We start from the raw sequence: 14,131 nt of genomic DNA, 5'->3' as shown, positions 1-14,131 counted from the left end.
ACCTTCCTGACATGAGCAGTGTCATTATTGATGCCTGTGCACATGCTGACAGCCCCGGGTAACATCGTACACACATTTTACTGACTCCTCTGACACTGCCTCTGTTCTCCCTGGGCCAGTAAGGGTTCCTCCATACAGCATAAAGGAGGTTTTTTTTCTTCCTATTTGTACCTAACCTCTTACCTGTTTTACAAGTGCCTCCAGTACTAGTAAGGGGGGGATTTAGTCAAACTGAAACAAGTCAAACATTAGTCTAGTCCCCCCTTTCAGCCCTCTGCCCCCCAGATCCAGGAGTCCCAGCCACTGCATGCCTGCTCCTTTCCAATGCTGTTTCAGATGCCTTTCCCTGTGTTTTGTCTCAGCCATTTGCTGCTGGGCTCCTCTGGGGATGCTGGTGCAAAGGCAGCAAGCTGAGTTCCAGGGACACTGCTGTCTCTGTTCACAGAGACACAGCTCGTTGTGCTGCTGCCTCTCCCCTGGTGTCCTCCATGCTGCTGCTTCCCATGAAATGTGTCCTGGGCACGGGCAATAGGGAAGGGGTTGGAACATACCCATGTCTATACGTGCCACTGTGCAGGCACCACAAATTAGGACAGATTTCTTTTTTTTTTCTTTTGGAAAAGCATTGCCTAAATGAGGCCAAGGGCTGACACACACACTCTCAGACCTTTCCCCCCTTTGCAGTCTCTGGACCACTTCAGGGGACTCTGGGTGGGCTCCACATCCCTTTCCCTCCAGGCTGATGCTGAGGACCCTTCATTTCACATCCTCCCCAACCTCCCTGCACTGGCAACGTGACATTTCCAGAGCCCAGGCTTTGCTGCCTACATGCTTGGGTTGCTTTTCTTGTAGTACTTTTCCTAAATCAACCCTCAAACCAGTTTCCTCCTCACTCTAGTTTCCTTGCTTCCACCCGCAACGCTGTTACTGAATGCAGGAAGAGGCCAGTCATGCAATGAGCCTGAAAAAAAGTGCGCAACCACAGAGTCGCGGAAACACGGCCGAAAAAAAAGGACGTAATTGTTTCCCGAGGGCTCCCGACAACGACTGTGGGAAGGAAAACTACAGCTCCCAGCAGGCAGCCGGGAGCCAGGGAAGGGCAGAGTTCACCGTCACGTTTCCAGCGGAGGACTCGGGGTGTGCGCTGGTGTCCTGCCACCAAAGGGCCTCTGGGACGGAGAGCAAGGGGAAAGGCCAGCGCTGGCCTCCTCTTGCCACCCCTTTGCTCCTGATCGCCGCCCTGACCGGCTCCGAGCCTGCCTGGGTAAGCGTCCGGCTCCACTTTGTTCTGCTGACTTCCTTGTCCTGCCGGAGCGTCAGCATCGCGAACAGGGAGGGGAGGGACGAGAGCCGGGCAGGGCAGCGACTGCACCCCGCACCCCCAAATCGTGTGTTGGAGACAGTGCTGGGGGGTGAGGTGCTCCCCTGTGCCGAAAAGCTGCCGAGGAGGCTGGCCTGGAGATTTCTGTACAGAAAACCGCACGGACCACTCTCCAGCGGGCAAAGTTTCTCGGGAGTTTTCCATGCTGCCTTAGTTGTGCCTGGCAAAGCCATCAGCTGGGTTACACACTAGCGAGCCTGGCTCCGTCTGTGCCCTGTCCCGAAGTGCTTTAGCGGCAGGGAATCATCTCCGGAGGGGTGCAGGAGTCAGGCTGTGGCTCCGGCCAGGCACTGCTGAGCCCCGGGGCTGGTTCTGCCGGATCCATCCGGCACTCTGGAGGCAGGGAGTGAGGGAGCAGCAGGCTCATTGCTTCTTGTCGGCCTGTCTGCGAGCTACAGGGTGACCAAAAGCAGCCTGCCGAGCCCCAGACTTCGCGCCTGCCCTTCTGTAGCGTAGCCGAGTCCTTCGGGATGAGACAGCAGTGTCTCACCCCGCTGGCATGTCCCAGGATAAATGCGGTTTGCATTAACCCCTGGACTGACGGGAAGCAAAATAGCTGACAGTCCATGGGCTGAAGGTTCATGGTTATGGGCGACATCCGCCCATTTTCACCTTGGGAATCGTGGAGGAGGAGCCTCCTGCACGGTGAATCACGGCTCCTGTGTTTGTGCTTATCAGGTTTGTGGGCGTGTAGCTGGAATTTCCCGGACCAGGACGGGATGGTGTCGGTGAGGGCGGTAGAACTTGGTCAGCCTCTCGAACAGCAGCGACATACAGCTCCGTGTGAACATCGGAGAAAGTGAAACCAAACTGCAGAAGCCGCAGGTTCAGGGGAAAAGGAAAATGGAAGAGAATCCAAGCGTGGGTGTGCCTGGAGGTAAGTGAATCCTAGGCTTACTTTGCTAGGAAAATCCCTTTGCTGCAAGTTTCCAGCAGTCACATAGGACACCTGTGCAAAAGAAAAACAAACTAGTAAAAAAATCCCATCTTTTCCAAGCCAAGAAAAACAAGTTGCCATCATTTTTTAAAGGGTGAAAGACAAACAAGTTACTTTCAGTTTTCGATTCTGATCTGCAGCGGGTTTAGACTCTGTGTCTCAATGGCAGCATGAGGAATGCTGAAGAGATAAATCCAGACTGGAAGAGCTTTCTTCCCTACATCCTGGTGCTTCCCATCCTCAGATGCTTAAATAATAAGCCAGTTTTCCCACCACCTGTGGTTGGAAAAACTCTGGAAGAGGCAGGGCAAGGAGTAGTTTGTGCCCAGCTTGTACAGCAGGATATATTCTAGTTTCCTCATGTTACCTTGTACTTACATTCAGTGGGAGATTTGTTATGACTAGTACCTAGGAGTGTGTCAGTGATACAGTGATGCCATCACCAGCTCAGGTCTGTCCTAGATAGTCAGAAGTGTTACTGTAATAATCAGCAACAAAGAATGTAAAAATCATGTTTCTGAGAAGTGACAAGTGCAGCTTTTCCTCTGTTTTCAAATTAGAAGGGAGTTCCTTGCCCTTTTTATCAGTGTGTATTCTAATTATAGTGTAATAATTTATGTCATTGTAGTGCATGATCATTCATAAGCAAATTTTCACAAATAGCGCCTAAAATTTGAGCTGCACTTTGGTTCTGTAAGGGTCAGAATATGTCACAAATGCTGTTCAGTCGCAGAATCTCTCTACTGAATTATGCTCCAGTGTTTGTTTCTAATTAGATGTTGCCATAGCTCTTTGGGAGAGCAGCTCCAGGACAGAAACAGAGACAGGGCATGAGCAGAATTATCATTTACATTCAGACAGATGCTTGAACTGCATTGGCAGAACTGTACTCAACAACAGCCTTAGGAATTCTTCAAATCCGTTGCTATCTGTGAAAACCCACTATCTATGGAAGTTGTGGTAACTTATCCTACCACTTAAGGAATTGCCTGCCCATCCCACCTAGGACATAAGCTGGGATTGAGTTAGCTCTAGCATGGCAGCTGTAAGTTCTGTAGTTCAGAGAAAAAAATGTTGAAAACAGCAGTTTTGGCTATTGCTGAACAGTGCTGGCACAGCACCAAGGCTTTCTGCCCCTGCCCAGGAAATACCCTGGGGTGGGCAGAAGATTGGACAGAGTCCCAAGGTGGGAAAAAGTTTGTTGAGTACAATATAGCAACAAAAACTAGGGCACAGAAAGAAAGGGAGAAGGGGGTGGGTTCCAAGGTGGCCATTGCTGGGAGACTGGTGTGGCCTCAGTCTGCTTGTAGGAGGTGGTGAGTGATTGCCTTTGCATCCTGATTCCCCCCTTCCCTTAACTCAGCTGTCTGGATCTCAACCCAAGAGTTTTCTCACTTCTGGTCACTCTGTTTTCTCCCTCTCACTGGAGGTAAATGTTTCTGCATTGGGAATTGGGAACTGTATGGGTGGTGGTAAAGCACTGGGCATTCTTGACTCCTCTGTGGCTTACTGGGCTGCTGAACTCTGATCCCAACAGCTGGACCAGCCCAGGGTGAGGTGAGGAGCACAGAAGAGCTTTCTGCGCACCAGGAGGCCACCCAGGAAACATCTGAGCACCAGGAGGCCGCCCAGGAAACACCTGGGCACCAAGTGACAAGCAGGTGGCCTGAGACACCCTGCAAACCAGAGGAGGACTCTTCAGTGTGTGAATCAGCTGCTGATGGGGGAGAGACAGCACTGTTGAGTTCAGCTGGTCCCACACTAGAGGAGACAGCTGTCCAGGAAACTGAAGTATTGCCGGAAGAGTCTGGCAAGACAAGAGAAGGTGTCTCAGAAAGACCCCTGGAAAAAGAGGACTTGGATGAAGGTGAGTCTCTCCCCACCCTTGGGCCTGACAACTTGGGCCTTGGCTTAGAGGAGGCAGAGCAGGAGAAAGCATTGTTGGTTCTTGGGATAAAAGAGACTAAGTGTAGGTATGTGAATTTTATTCCCCACAGCTGGGCCGAGCCATAAGAATGTGGAAAGCAAAGAAGGCAGCTCTGTTCACCAGGAAACACGGGAGCATCTGGAGACAGCTGGGCAGTGTGAAAGCCTCTGCAGGGCACAGGAAGGTGCCTCATCAACGAGCAAGGCACAGAGCTCTGACAGTGAAATGACACATTTGGATGTGACTGGTGTGGAAGATGTCCCCAGGGGCCTCTTGGCAGAGAAGAGAAGCAGTGCCACTCTCCCAGACTGGGAGCCAGAGGCATTCAGAGAGCAAGAAACACAGGAGAGCAGGTCCCAGGGCTCATTAAGGAAAAGACCAAAAGGTGAGCTGGTGGCTGTACACTGCTATTCTTACACTTCCTACACTTTCCATGGGCATTAGAACAAGAGTTGAGTGAGATCTTCAGTAGCCATTGTCACTTTCCTGGAGTCAAGCAGGAAAGAAGGTATAAAATTAATTGGCTTCTCTCTTTCTCTCTCCTTTGGCTCCTGTCATGCTTTGAAAGGCATGAAGCCACACTGCACTCTGCATTGTCTTTCTCCTTGCCTAGCCCAAGAGGAGAGATCCAAGACTCGGAGCAGTATTAACCCAAGCAGTATTCACTTTTAATGCTTTGCTTACTACAGCTCCATTTACCTGTTCCCTCAGCAGTGAGTGACACGTTCCTTTTCTCTTACTGCAGGGGACACAGCCCCAAACCCAGAGACTCTGTCTTCCCTGCAGAACATCACCAACCAAAACACAGAGCAGGAGAAGGCCAAAGAGTCCCTCCTGTGGAAAGGTGAGGAAAAGAAGCTTTCCTTGCATGTTATTCATCGACCAGAAGGCACTGATCCTCCAGGAGCAAGTAATGAAGCACATTTAATTACTCTTCTCTCTCGGGACCTTTCACAGTGTCTTCTGAGGGTTTGAGAGAAAAAACCCATCCTCTTAAATACAGGCTCAGTTTGAGCCTATAGTGGCAGCTTCTCCTCCAGCTCTTCAGCCTCAAAAGCTGGCATATTGTGGTCATCATGCTGTGAGTGCCCTGGGATGTCTTAGGAGGTCTGGGGGGCTGCTTGTGCTGAGGGTCCCCCTCCCCAGCCCTGCTCTGTCATGGGGCTCTAAGCAGGAACAGTGATGCTGATCTGCATCAACATATTCCTCCTGTTAGGAAGAGACCCTGCTTTGCCATGGAGAGGGACACAAGCCGTTGTGTCTGGACCTTGCTGCCTTCTGTTTTCTGAGCAGAAGCACGGTGGCCTTTGTTCACTCATAGCATGGAGGAGGGCAGTGAACACAGCGCTTTACCTGGGTCAGACACCCCCAGGTGTGGTGCTCTGAATAGCCACAAACCCTAAAGAAAATAGAGGAGGGGGAAAGAGAAGAAAGCTTGTGGGCAGCTGCAGTTTCCTCAGGAAGTTTTGCACGATGCTGTAACCTTGCCCTCATCCCTGGAGCTGCAGCCCCCTCACCTGGTGTATTGGAGTGGGAGTCTCATGACACAGAGCCAGCAGCCTCTACACCTTTCCTGGCCAACTGGCTCCACTTTCCTAGTGCAGGGGGCAAGGTCTGTGTTGGAACCCTGGAGGCTGAAAATTTCAGGCTTTCTGAGCTAAAAGGTGCTTATCCTCAAGCAAGCACCACGTTTGACTTGAGGCCTTGGAACAGGCTCCTGAGATTGAGGGATGATAGCATGGGGGTTGTGGGTGTGTAGTTTGGTTAGTATTGTGTGATCTCACAGGGTGAAAAACTTACTTAGTGTATAGTAATACATGTGAGTCAAGATGGAGGACTTTGGGCATTGTCTAAGTCCTTCTTCTTCTTCACTTTCTTCTTCCTTCCCCTTCTTCTTCCTTCTCCTTCATGGGTTTGGGTGGTTTTCTCTAACTGGGTGAAAAAGGTCTGCATTGCCAGCCTTGGGTGGTGATTATTGGGTCAAAAGTTTAAGTAATATAGGTGTCACCCAATAGGTGATGCTGGTTGATTAGTGCTTAAATAACCTTGGAAGGAGTTAGAAGCAGTCCATTTTACCTCATTTCTGTAATTTGCTAGTTAGTGCTCACGACTCACGAGCCTGTAAATAGATAAGAAATAACAAACATCCAAGTTCCAAACACGGACTGCGACTCCCGTGTATTAATCCCAATCCTGGCAGGGAAAAAAGAAGCCAGAACTGTCACTATCAGAGAGGGGACAATTAGCCATGGTAGCTGCTTTCCAGCGTGTCACTGCAGGTCACTTGGCACTGACTCCTGTTCCCCCTCCCGTGTCTCTCCCGTGTGGAACAGGGCTTTTGATCGCTGGCCTCACGGTGCTTGGCTTCTGCATATTCTGCTTCTGCAGCCCCACCTCCAGCTCGCAGCAGCCCCACAAGAACCCCACGGTGGAGGCGTTCCGGTCCCAGTTTGACCAGCTGGAGCAAGGGTTTCCGGGCCAGAGCCCCCACCTGTGGCTCCGCGGCCGCAAGTTCCTGTGCAGGCACCTGAACACGTCCCAGCACACGCAGCCGGCCATCATCATCCTCACGGCCGCCCGCGGCGCCGAGCGGACCCTGCGCTGCCTCGGCGCCCGCCTGGCCGACTGCTACTCGGCCGCCGTGCACGGCAGCACGGTGCACATCGAGGGCGGGAACAAGGCCGGGCTCCACAGCGACCGCGCCAAGCTGGAGGTGGACTCGGAGCTGAGCGCGGCGTTCGAGGCCGGGGGCCGCGCCGCCGTCGTTCACCGCTTCGAGCTGCTGCCCGCCGGGGCCACCCTCATCTTCTACAAGTACTGCGACCACGAGAGCGCTGCCTTCAAGGACGTGGCCCTGCTGCTGACAGTGCTGCTGGAGGAGGACACGCTGGACAGCCACATCAGCCTGCAGCAGGTGGAGGAGAGGGTCCGGGACTTCCTCTGGGCCAAGTTCACCTCCACCAGCATCCCCAGCTCCCACGACCGCATGGACTCCGACAAGCTGAGCGGGCTGTGGAGCCGCATCTCCCACCTGGTCCTACCCATACACCCGGTGCAGACCATCGAGGAGAAGGGCTGCAATGCCAAACCCTAGGGACAAAAGTGGCCAGAGCCCCAAGGAGGGTAGGAAAGATGGTCCTGGCTGGCTCTGGTACAGGCAGAGGCACAACTGGTGTTCCTTCACTTCAGCTGGTTTCTTGTAGGTTCCTGGGAAGAGTTTGACAGGTACAAGTTGATCCAGGACATTTGGGCAGCTGAGTCCTGGAGGTGATACATACACTTCCTTCTGGCAGCTGGGAATGGGGTATTTTAGAATTCCACAGGAGAATATCGTGTGGGGAGGCAGGACGGAAAACAAGACCTTGCAGGTAGTGTTTCTGTCAAGAAATAGACAAATAATGTTCACAACTTCAGTTGTAGTATGACAGAAAGATGCTGTGATTCAGCAGCTCTTTCATCTCTCCCTCAGCTTGCTAAAGTTGTGTACATCAGTCTTACAATATGATTTATCCAGGGAGCTGCTAGAACACAGAAAGGTCAGATTCCTCAAAGCCCAACATTTTGAAGACATGCTTCAAAAAGAAAAGCAGTTTGCCAGTCAAGGGTGTGACCAGTCAGCCCCAGTAGGGTCCCAATTGCACAGCCTGATTGACACCAGGCAAAGCTCAGATCCTCAAACAAACCTGCAGTTCAGAGATCCCCTAAACATCAATTACAAGAAATTTCAGGTTGTCAGCATTTGAACATCACTCTAATGGCAGGGATCCCATTTGGGGATCCCACATGGCAGAGAACAAGCTTCAGAACCAGACAGCAATGAAACCGTTGCTGTTGCCCTGATAGTGTGAAGCCTCAAGGGATTACACAGGTAAAAAGATAAATAATACAATGTAATTTAATGCTACCTCTGTCTGAAACAGGTCCACTCAATCCCACTCAGCCACACAAAGGCTGCAACTCTGTCCTCAGGCCAGTGCTTTGGTCCTACACAACAGATTGTTCTTCACCTGGATTTCTGATCTGGGTGCAGGTCTGGAAGCCTGCCAGCCTCTCCCCAGGTGACTTCTATTGATGAATGTTGGTATTTCAAACCATGTAGGGTAGCACACTGGGTTCTTGCCCTCCAAGGGTACATTTGCCTCCCTGCCAGGTAGATGGAGCTCTGGCATCTGCCAAAGCAAGTAGGAGCAGAGCTGGGTTAGCTGGTCAAGACAAAATCTCTGCCATTAACACTAAAAGTCCTTGACAAAGCAGGTTAGTTTCTTTCCATTCCTCCTTTTCTGCATCCTAGGAAGAGAAATCCAAGTCCTGGAAACACTGTGGTTCCCCTGCACACTGTGTTTTTGCAGGTGCTGTGGGGCAGAGCAGCCAACTCAGGAACACCTGGAGGGCAGGTGCAAGTTACAGCATTTTTTATAACCCAAGGGGCAGCCCCAGGTGCCAGCCCCATGTGCCTGTGCAGAAGGAGCAGATCATGGCTCATTTCCACAGCAGCAGCACACACCGAGGCCTTGCAGAGCCAGGCTCTGTATCCAAACAAGAACAAATCCACACCACCACGGCGTTTTTTAGCAGCTGCACATCAGGGTCCTCCTTAGAGCAACTGGACCCTGGTGTTGGATGGATTTCCTGCCAACAGTGCCTTGCTGATCTGCCCCACCAAAGGCTCAGGGAGCTTTGCACCCTAAGAACCACAGCCTGTCTCTTCTTTTCCCTTGCCGTGTGCCTTGACCTGTCTCAGGAGATTGGTGGCCCTTAACTTGAAGGAGGGGACAAAATGAAGGAAGAGAGGTTATTTGTTCATGTTCTGGCCAAAGAACAGACTTTTTGGTTGGTTGGGGATGTGAAGACAAGACCACAGAGGGGTTTTAACTGTGCGAAACACTGGGCTAAATGTGAGAACTACCTGCCGGAGCCCAGGGCATGGTTTGATACCAGACACAGGTTGCTTCCTCCTCTCCCTCTTTTCTATTGCTGTACACTACTTTGGTGAGAGAAAACAGTGTCCTGCTCTGCAGGGTTAAGTGTGGGTGTTGGTGTAAGAACCAGCAGAGCATTAATCATGCTATGCCAATATTTTGATGGAAATCTGTATTTTAATGGTCTCTGTTTTGCGTACTGTGTTTGCAGTGCATAACCCAGGTGTGCAAAGGCAACTCCCCATTGCTGGAAGTGTCACCCACCTGAGTTCTTCCAATACAGAGATATTTTTATGGCCTTTTAAAGACAAATATCTGCTTGCTTCTGGAACAGGACTTCTATTTAAAAATAAATTGTGAGATTGTGAAAGAAGCCAGCGAAGTGAGACTGGAATCTGACTGTATTCCATTCTATCTTCCTAGCTATATTTATTAAGCTAAAGAGATCATCAATTAGGCAAAGTTTTATTTAGGTCAGGGCTGTAGCTGTGCAAACAAAGTGAATGTTTGCTTTTCCTGGAAAAACTCAAAAAAACCATTTTTCTCAGTTGTTTGGGGCAAATATTTGCAGCTTTTTCAACTGACGCAAAATTAAAAACAAACCCCCAAAGAGCTGCTGGATTCAACCCAGCCTGAAATAACTGGGGTTTGCATAATACTTAATGATAATAAAAGAAACTGAAATCCACTGGCAACTGAAATGTTTTAGAAATACAAAAAGCAAATATTACTCATTTCAACAGATTGGTTCCACTTAATATTCCACCACTTCAGCACACACAAACTTTTGCTTTTGTGATGAATTATTTTGCCCAGCTCTAGCCTAAACAGAGAGGGGTCTGGAAAAGAAAAGAGGATTTACTGTTTGTTTGGATTTTCTTCAGTCCTCTGACAACAATACTCATAACATTGGCACCTGCCTTCACATAGATGTCCATGTGTTTGATTGCCAGGAGTAAAGATCACCACTCATCTCTTGTTGGATGCCAGAGGACAAGATTTGGTCCTACACCAAAGATTTACATGAAAATTCAGCGTCTTCAGGTGCAGCGATGCTGAATGCAAAAGCCAGGCTGTTTTTTTAAGTCTTGCACATGAATCCAAAAGCGAGTCCAAAGGGAGCAGCTGAACAAACTCAGAGGCAGAAAGGTGCCCTGGTGGGGTTTTTTGAGTCCCAGCCTCTGCAGCAGCAGTTCTGTAGGGAAGGATGTGTTGCAACCAGGTGCTCAACAATCCTAAAAACCACCTTTAAAATTACACAGGAGCACAGCTGAGGGGTAAAACCAGCCCTGGAAGGCCAGCCTGGACTGCTCCACCACAGAATCAGAGCTGATGATCGCTGTGAATGTGCTGCTGTCCTGCCAGCCAATGTAACTTTGTCACCTTCAGCATTTAAAGCCAAGTGGCCCAGGCAGTGCTGCCCAGTGCAGTGAACCCAGTTCAGGCACATCTCTCCTGTTGAGCTTTAACCTCTGTGAGCTCATCTGCAGCTCCATGCACAGGCTCTGCTGCCACAGGGCTGCTCCCTCGGGGGCCACTTTTTGGCCCACAGAACCTGCATTGTAATTGAGATTTGCAAATATTGGGAGCTGGAATCTGGTTTGATTCCCCACCTTCAACTCTGCAGGAGAAGCAGCTGTATAATGAACCACACAAAGGAGCCTGTGGGACATGGATCTGAGATCCTGCGATGGGAAGGCTCAAAGAATGCAGCTTAAAAGTGTGTTCCCCAGAGAGGGAGGGGGCTAAGCCATGGCAGGCATCGCCCTGGCCTCTCGCTGAGAGCTGCACTGAGAGCTGTGCTGAGGCTGAGGAGAGGATCTGCAGATCCCTCGTGAGGGCACTCAAGAGCTGAGGATCCTCTCGGAGCCGAAGCAGAGGCATCAGGAGAGCACAACAAGAGGGATGGAGACAGGTTCCACACAGCTCTCAGTCCTTTGAGCTCTGCTCCATCCCCTGCCCCAGCAGCCAAGGGACCACTCAGACACCTCTGGGAAACAAAAACCAGGACATGGCAATGTCCACAGGGGAACAGACCTGGCCTCTTCCCACAATGAGCTGAACGAAGCCCCTGTTTTCTCTGTTAACAGAAAATTTGTTATTCTTAATTTCTGTATTAGAGCTGAATCCTTAGGGCTGCTCAGACCAGCAGAAAGGAGGATGAGCTACAGCCCTGGGCAAAGCCTGTGTCTGCAGAGTGCCTGCACCACACAGGTCCTTCCTCACAGGGAGAGAAAAGTCCAATTGCTCCTGCTCCCAGGGCCAGGAGGGGCATCTGTTCTGGGGCAAGCTCCCTCCAGCAGGATGGGCCACAGCAGGAACAAACAGAGAAATAGAGGTGCCTAAAGACCTCTCCACACCAGGCCAGTCTCACATTCGTTTTTCTTAACTCTCAACCTCTGTAATTATGATCCCAAGACTTTCCCCATGAGAAGGCAGCTACTACCTGTGACAGGTGAGTTGTGAGCAGAATGAATTCCTTCAGGTCATGCTCAGGACCTGGTGCAACAGCAGCCCCAAACACTGCTTCTCCCTTACAGAGGCTTGTGGTTCCCCTCTTGATTGTGTTTGAAAGATTTTTTGAGAAACGGTTGGCTGATGGAACCAAATTCAATGAAACAAGAGGTTGAAATAATTCCAGGCAACTTCTGGAGGGCAGGGGATGAGTGTGAATCAGTCCCAAACAGGATTGGCATCCTATAATGACAAACACTGGCTGTGGAGAGACAGCTGGGATGAAACCATGGATGCTGCTACACAGGAGATCCTCCAACTCACAAATCCTTTAAACACTGCCCGGTGGCAGTACAGCCCTGCTTTCTGCTAACAGGACACGTGAAATTGGAAAGTAACTGGGGAAAAGCCCCTCATGATGGCAGAGCTGAATGCAAGAGCACAAAGGGCTGCTGCACATGCCAGGGCCGGTCTGCTCACATCTGACATATCCCACAGCAGAACCAGCCAGCCCAATTAGAAAATGGCAGCTTTACTTTGTGGTCTGAATAAAGATAGTAGGGAAAAAAATAGAGAGAAGTGGATTGGAAATTATTAGGAGGCTTGGAGTAAGCTGTGGTGGCTTTGTTAACAAGATTTAAAAGGTATTTAATCAGTTCAATAACACTACTAAACCTTCCCACACTGGTTAATGTGAGTGGTATCTCAGAACTGCAAGGGAACCTTTATCTCGCATATCCTTGTTCCCACATTGACTGAGAGTATTCAAAACCTCCTCTGCACCTCGAGGAAACAACCAGGATGCCTAAACTCAGGACGTAAAATGACAAGCAGCATTTTAAACACTGTCTTTCTGCCTTCCACTCTGTGCTTTTATCACCTCTGTGAGCACAGGAGGCTCAGGAGTGATGAAAGGGGATGAAAGCAGGACTAGCAAGAAGGGTCAGGAGAGAGGGGCACGGAGGGGCCCTGGAGGGGAGAGCATCGGAGGCCACCTGGGTTTGCCCCGTCACGCTCGCGCAGAGCTTCACACGCAGATCCCCCTCCCCAAATCCTCCGTGCTGCACAGCCTCCTTCTGCCTGCTCGGACATTGCTTTTGAGAGGGGCTGAAGAAGATCAGATGCACCGAAACTGGCTCAGCTGGAGCCAGCCAGCCACCCTTTCCTTGTTAGGCACAGCCTCTCCCCCAGCTCCGCGCCTCTCCAGAGTTCTGCTTGTCTGCGGGGCAGGAGCTGGCTCGGCAGGGACATTACAGGGGGCTGCGGCAGGGCAGGAAAGCCAGGAGATGACTGGAGCTTTTCTCCTCTCCTTGCTCCTGGAGGCACAACCGTGTTCTTTGTCAGTGTTTCTCACCCTCATTTTCTCTGGCTGGGTCAGAAGCAGACGCCCCCTCCTCCCCTTGCCCCTCCCTGCCAGCAAACAGTTTTGATCAGGAGTCCCCCTGCTGACATCCCTGTCTCTCCTCTCCCCTCTCTCCACCTTGAGGCTGAAACCCTCGGTGAGGGAGCGATGAGGACTCGGATCACCTCCCCACACTACTTACAGCGCATCTGGCAGGCACGACCCGCTGCTCCCCAGCTGCCCGCCCCGGGCCGGGGACACCTGATGGCATTTCTGCACAGCCTGTGGCCACGGCAGGCAGCTCCCGGCAGGGCCCAGGGCTGCCAGCACGGTATTGGCAGCATCTTGCCAAAAGCTGCTTTCTGAGTGCCAGCACAGCGAGGGGCAACCCAGAAAGGAGAAGGCGAGAGATCTGGGAGCCTCTTCCAGTGCCTAAAGGGGCTCCAAGAGAGCAGGAGAGGGAGTTTTTGTTAAGGGATGGAGTGACAGGACAAGGAGGGATGGCGTGAAACTGCCTGAGGGGAGGGTTGGATGTGATCTTGGGAAGAAATTCTTCCCTGTGAGGGCTGCCCAGAGGAGCTGTGGCTGTCCCATCCCTGGCAGTGTTCCAGGCCAGGTTGGATGGGGCTTGGAGCAACCTGGGATAGGGAAAGCTGCCCCTGCCCGTGGCAGGAGGTGGGACAAGACGGTCTTTAATGTCTCCTCCAACCCAAACCATTCCAGGATTCTATGATTCCACCACCACCCCTGCAAGAGCAGCTCCCCGTGTCCTGGGGGATGCTGTGCTCTGTCCCAGCACGGAGCACACGCTGCTCCAGCCCGGGCAGAGGGATGCCCTGGGGAGCACAGCTTGCCCACAGAGGGCAGGAAGGAGGAATCGCGTAGCAAAAGAGTTTTGTGCGGCAGGAAACGAACGGAGGGCTCCGCTTGAGAGCGAGGGGCAGCGCGGGTGGCTCCGCAGGGACCTCTCGGTGCCGGGACCAATGCGGGGGGCTCGGAAAGAGTCGCACAGAGCGGCGAGAGAGCTCCGAGCCCCGGGCGCGGCGGCAGCAGGGCGGTGCGAGGGGCAGGCGGGGCGCGGCGGGGCCCGAGGAGCGCCCGGCCCCCAATCCCATCCCCATCGCATCCCCATCCCATCGCATCCCACGGCATCCCATCCCCAGCCCTCCAT

The 14,131-nt window shown here is 51.8% G+C and overlaps 1 protein-coding gene across 1 annotated transcript; it reads left to right on the top strand.

The window, feature by feature from the left end:
• The first annotated feature begins 1,098 nt into the window (after positions 1 to 1,098).
• Positions 1,099 to 9,537, top strand: LOC136364723 (torsin-1A-interacting protein 2-like). The gene is made up of 6 exons (XM_066324735.1): positions 1,099 to 1,264; positions 2,060 to 2,258; positions 3,856 to 4,185; positions 4,316 to 4,630; positions 4,991 to 5,089; positions 6,579 to 9,537. The coding sequence occupies exons 2-6, from the start codon at positions 2,225 to 2,227 to the stop codon at positions 7,337 to 7,339; spliced, it is 1,539 nt and encodes a 512-aa protein (XP_066180832.1). The 5' UTR covers positions 1,099 to 1,264; positions 2,060 to 2,224; the 3' UTR covers positions 7,340 to 9,537.
• Positions 9,538 to 14,131: the final 4,594 nt, after the last annotated feature.

This window comes from Sylvia atricapilla, chromosome 9 (genome assembly GCF_009819655.1).
Source record: "Sylvia atricapilla isolate bSylAtr1 chromosome 9, bSylAtr1.pri, whole genome shotgun sequence".
NCBI lineage: Eukaryota > Metazoa > Chordata > Aves > Passeriformes > Sylviidae > Sylvia > Sylvia atricapilla.
The sequence above is the reverse complement of the archived record's forward strand: the minus strand, read 5'-3'. Positions and strand labels throughout refer to the sequence as shown.

Coding starts and splice junctions, on each gene's coding strand:
- LOC136364723 (XM_066324735.1), top strand. CDS start 2,225: ATGGAAGAGAATCCAAGCGTGGGTGTGCCTGGAG. Junction 2,259..3,855: donor AAGCGTGGGTGTGCCTGGAG/GTAAGTGAATCC, acceptor TGATCCCAACAG/CTGGACCAGCCCAGGGTGAG. Junction 4,631..4,990: donor ATTAAGGAAAAGACCAAAAG/GTGAGCTGGTGG, acceptor CTCTTACTGCAG/GGGACACAGCCCCAAACCCA.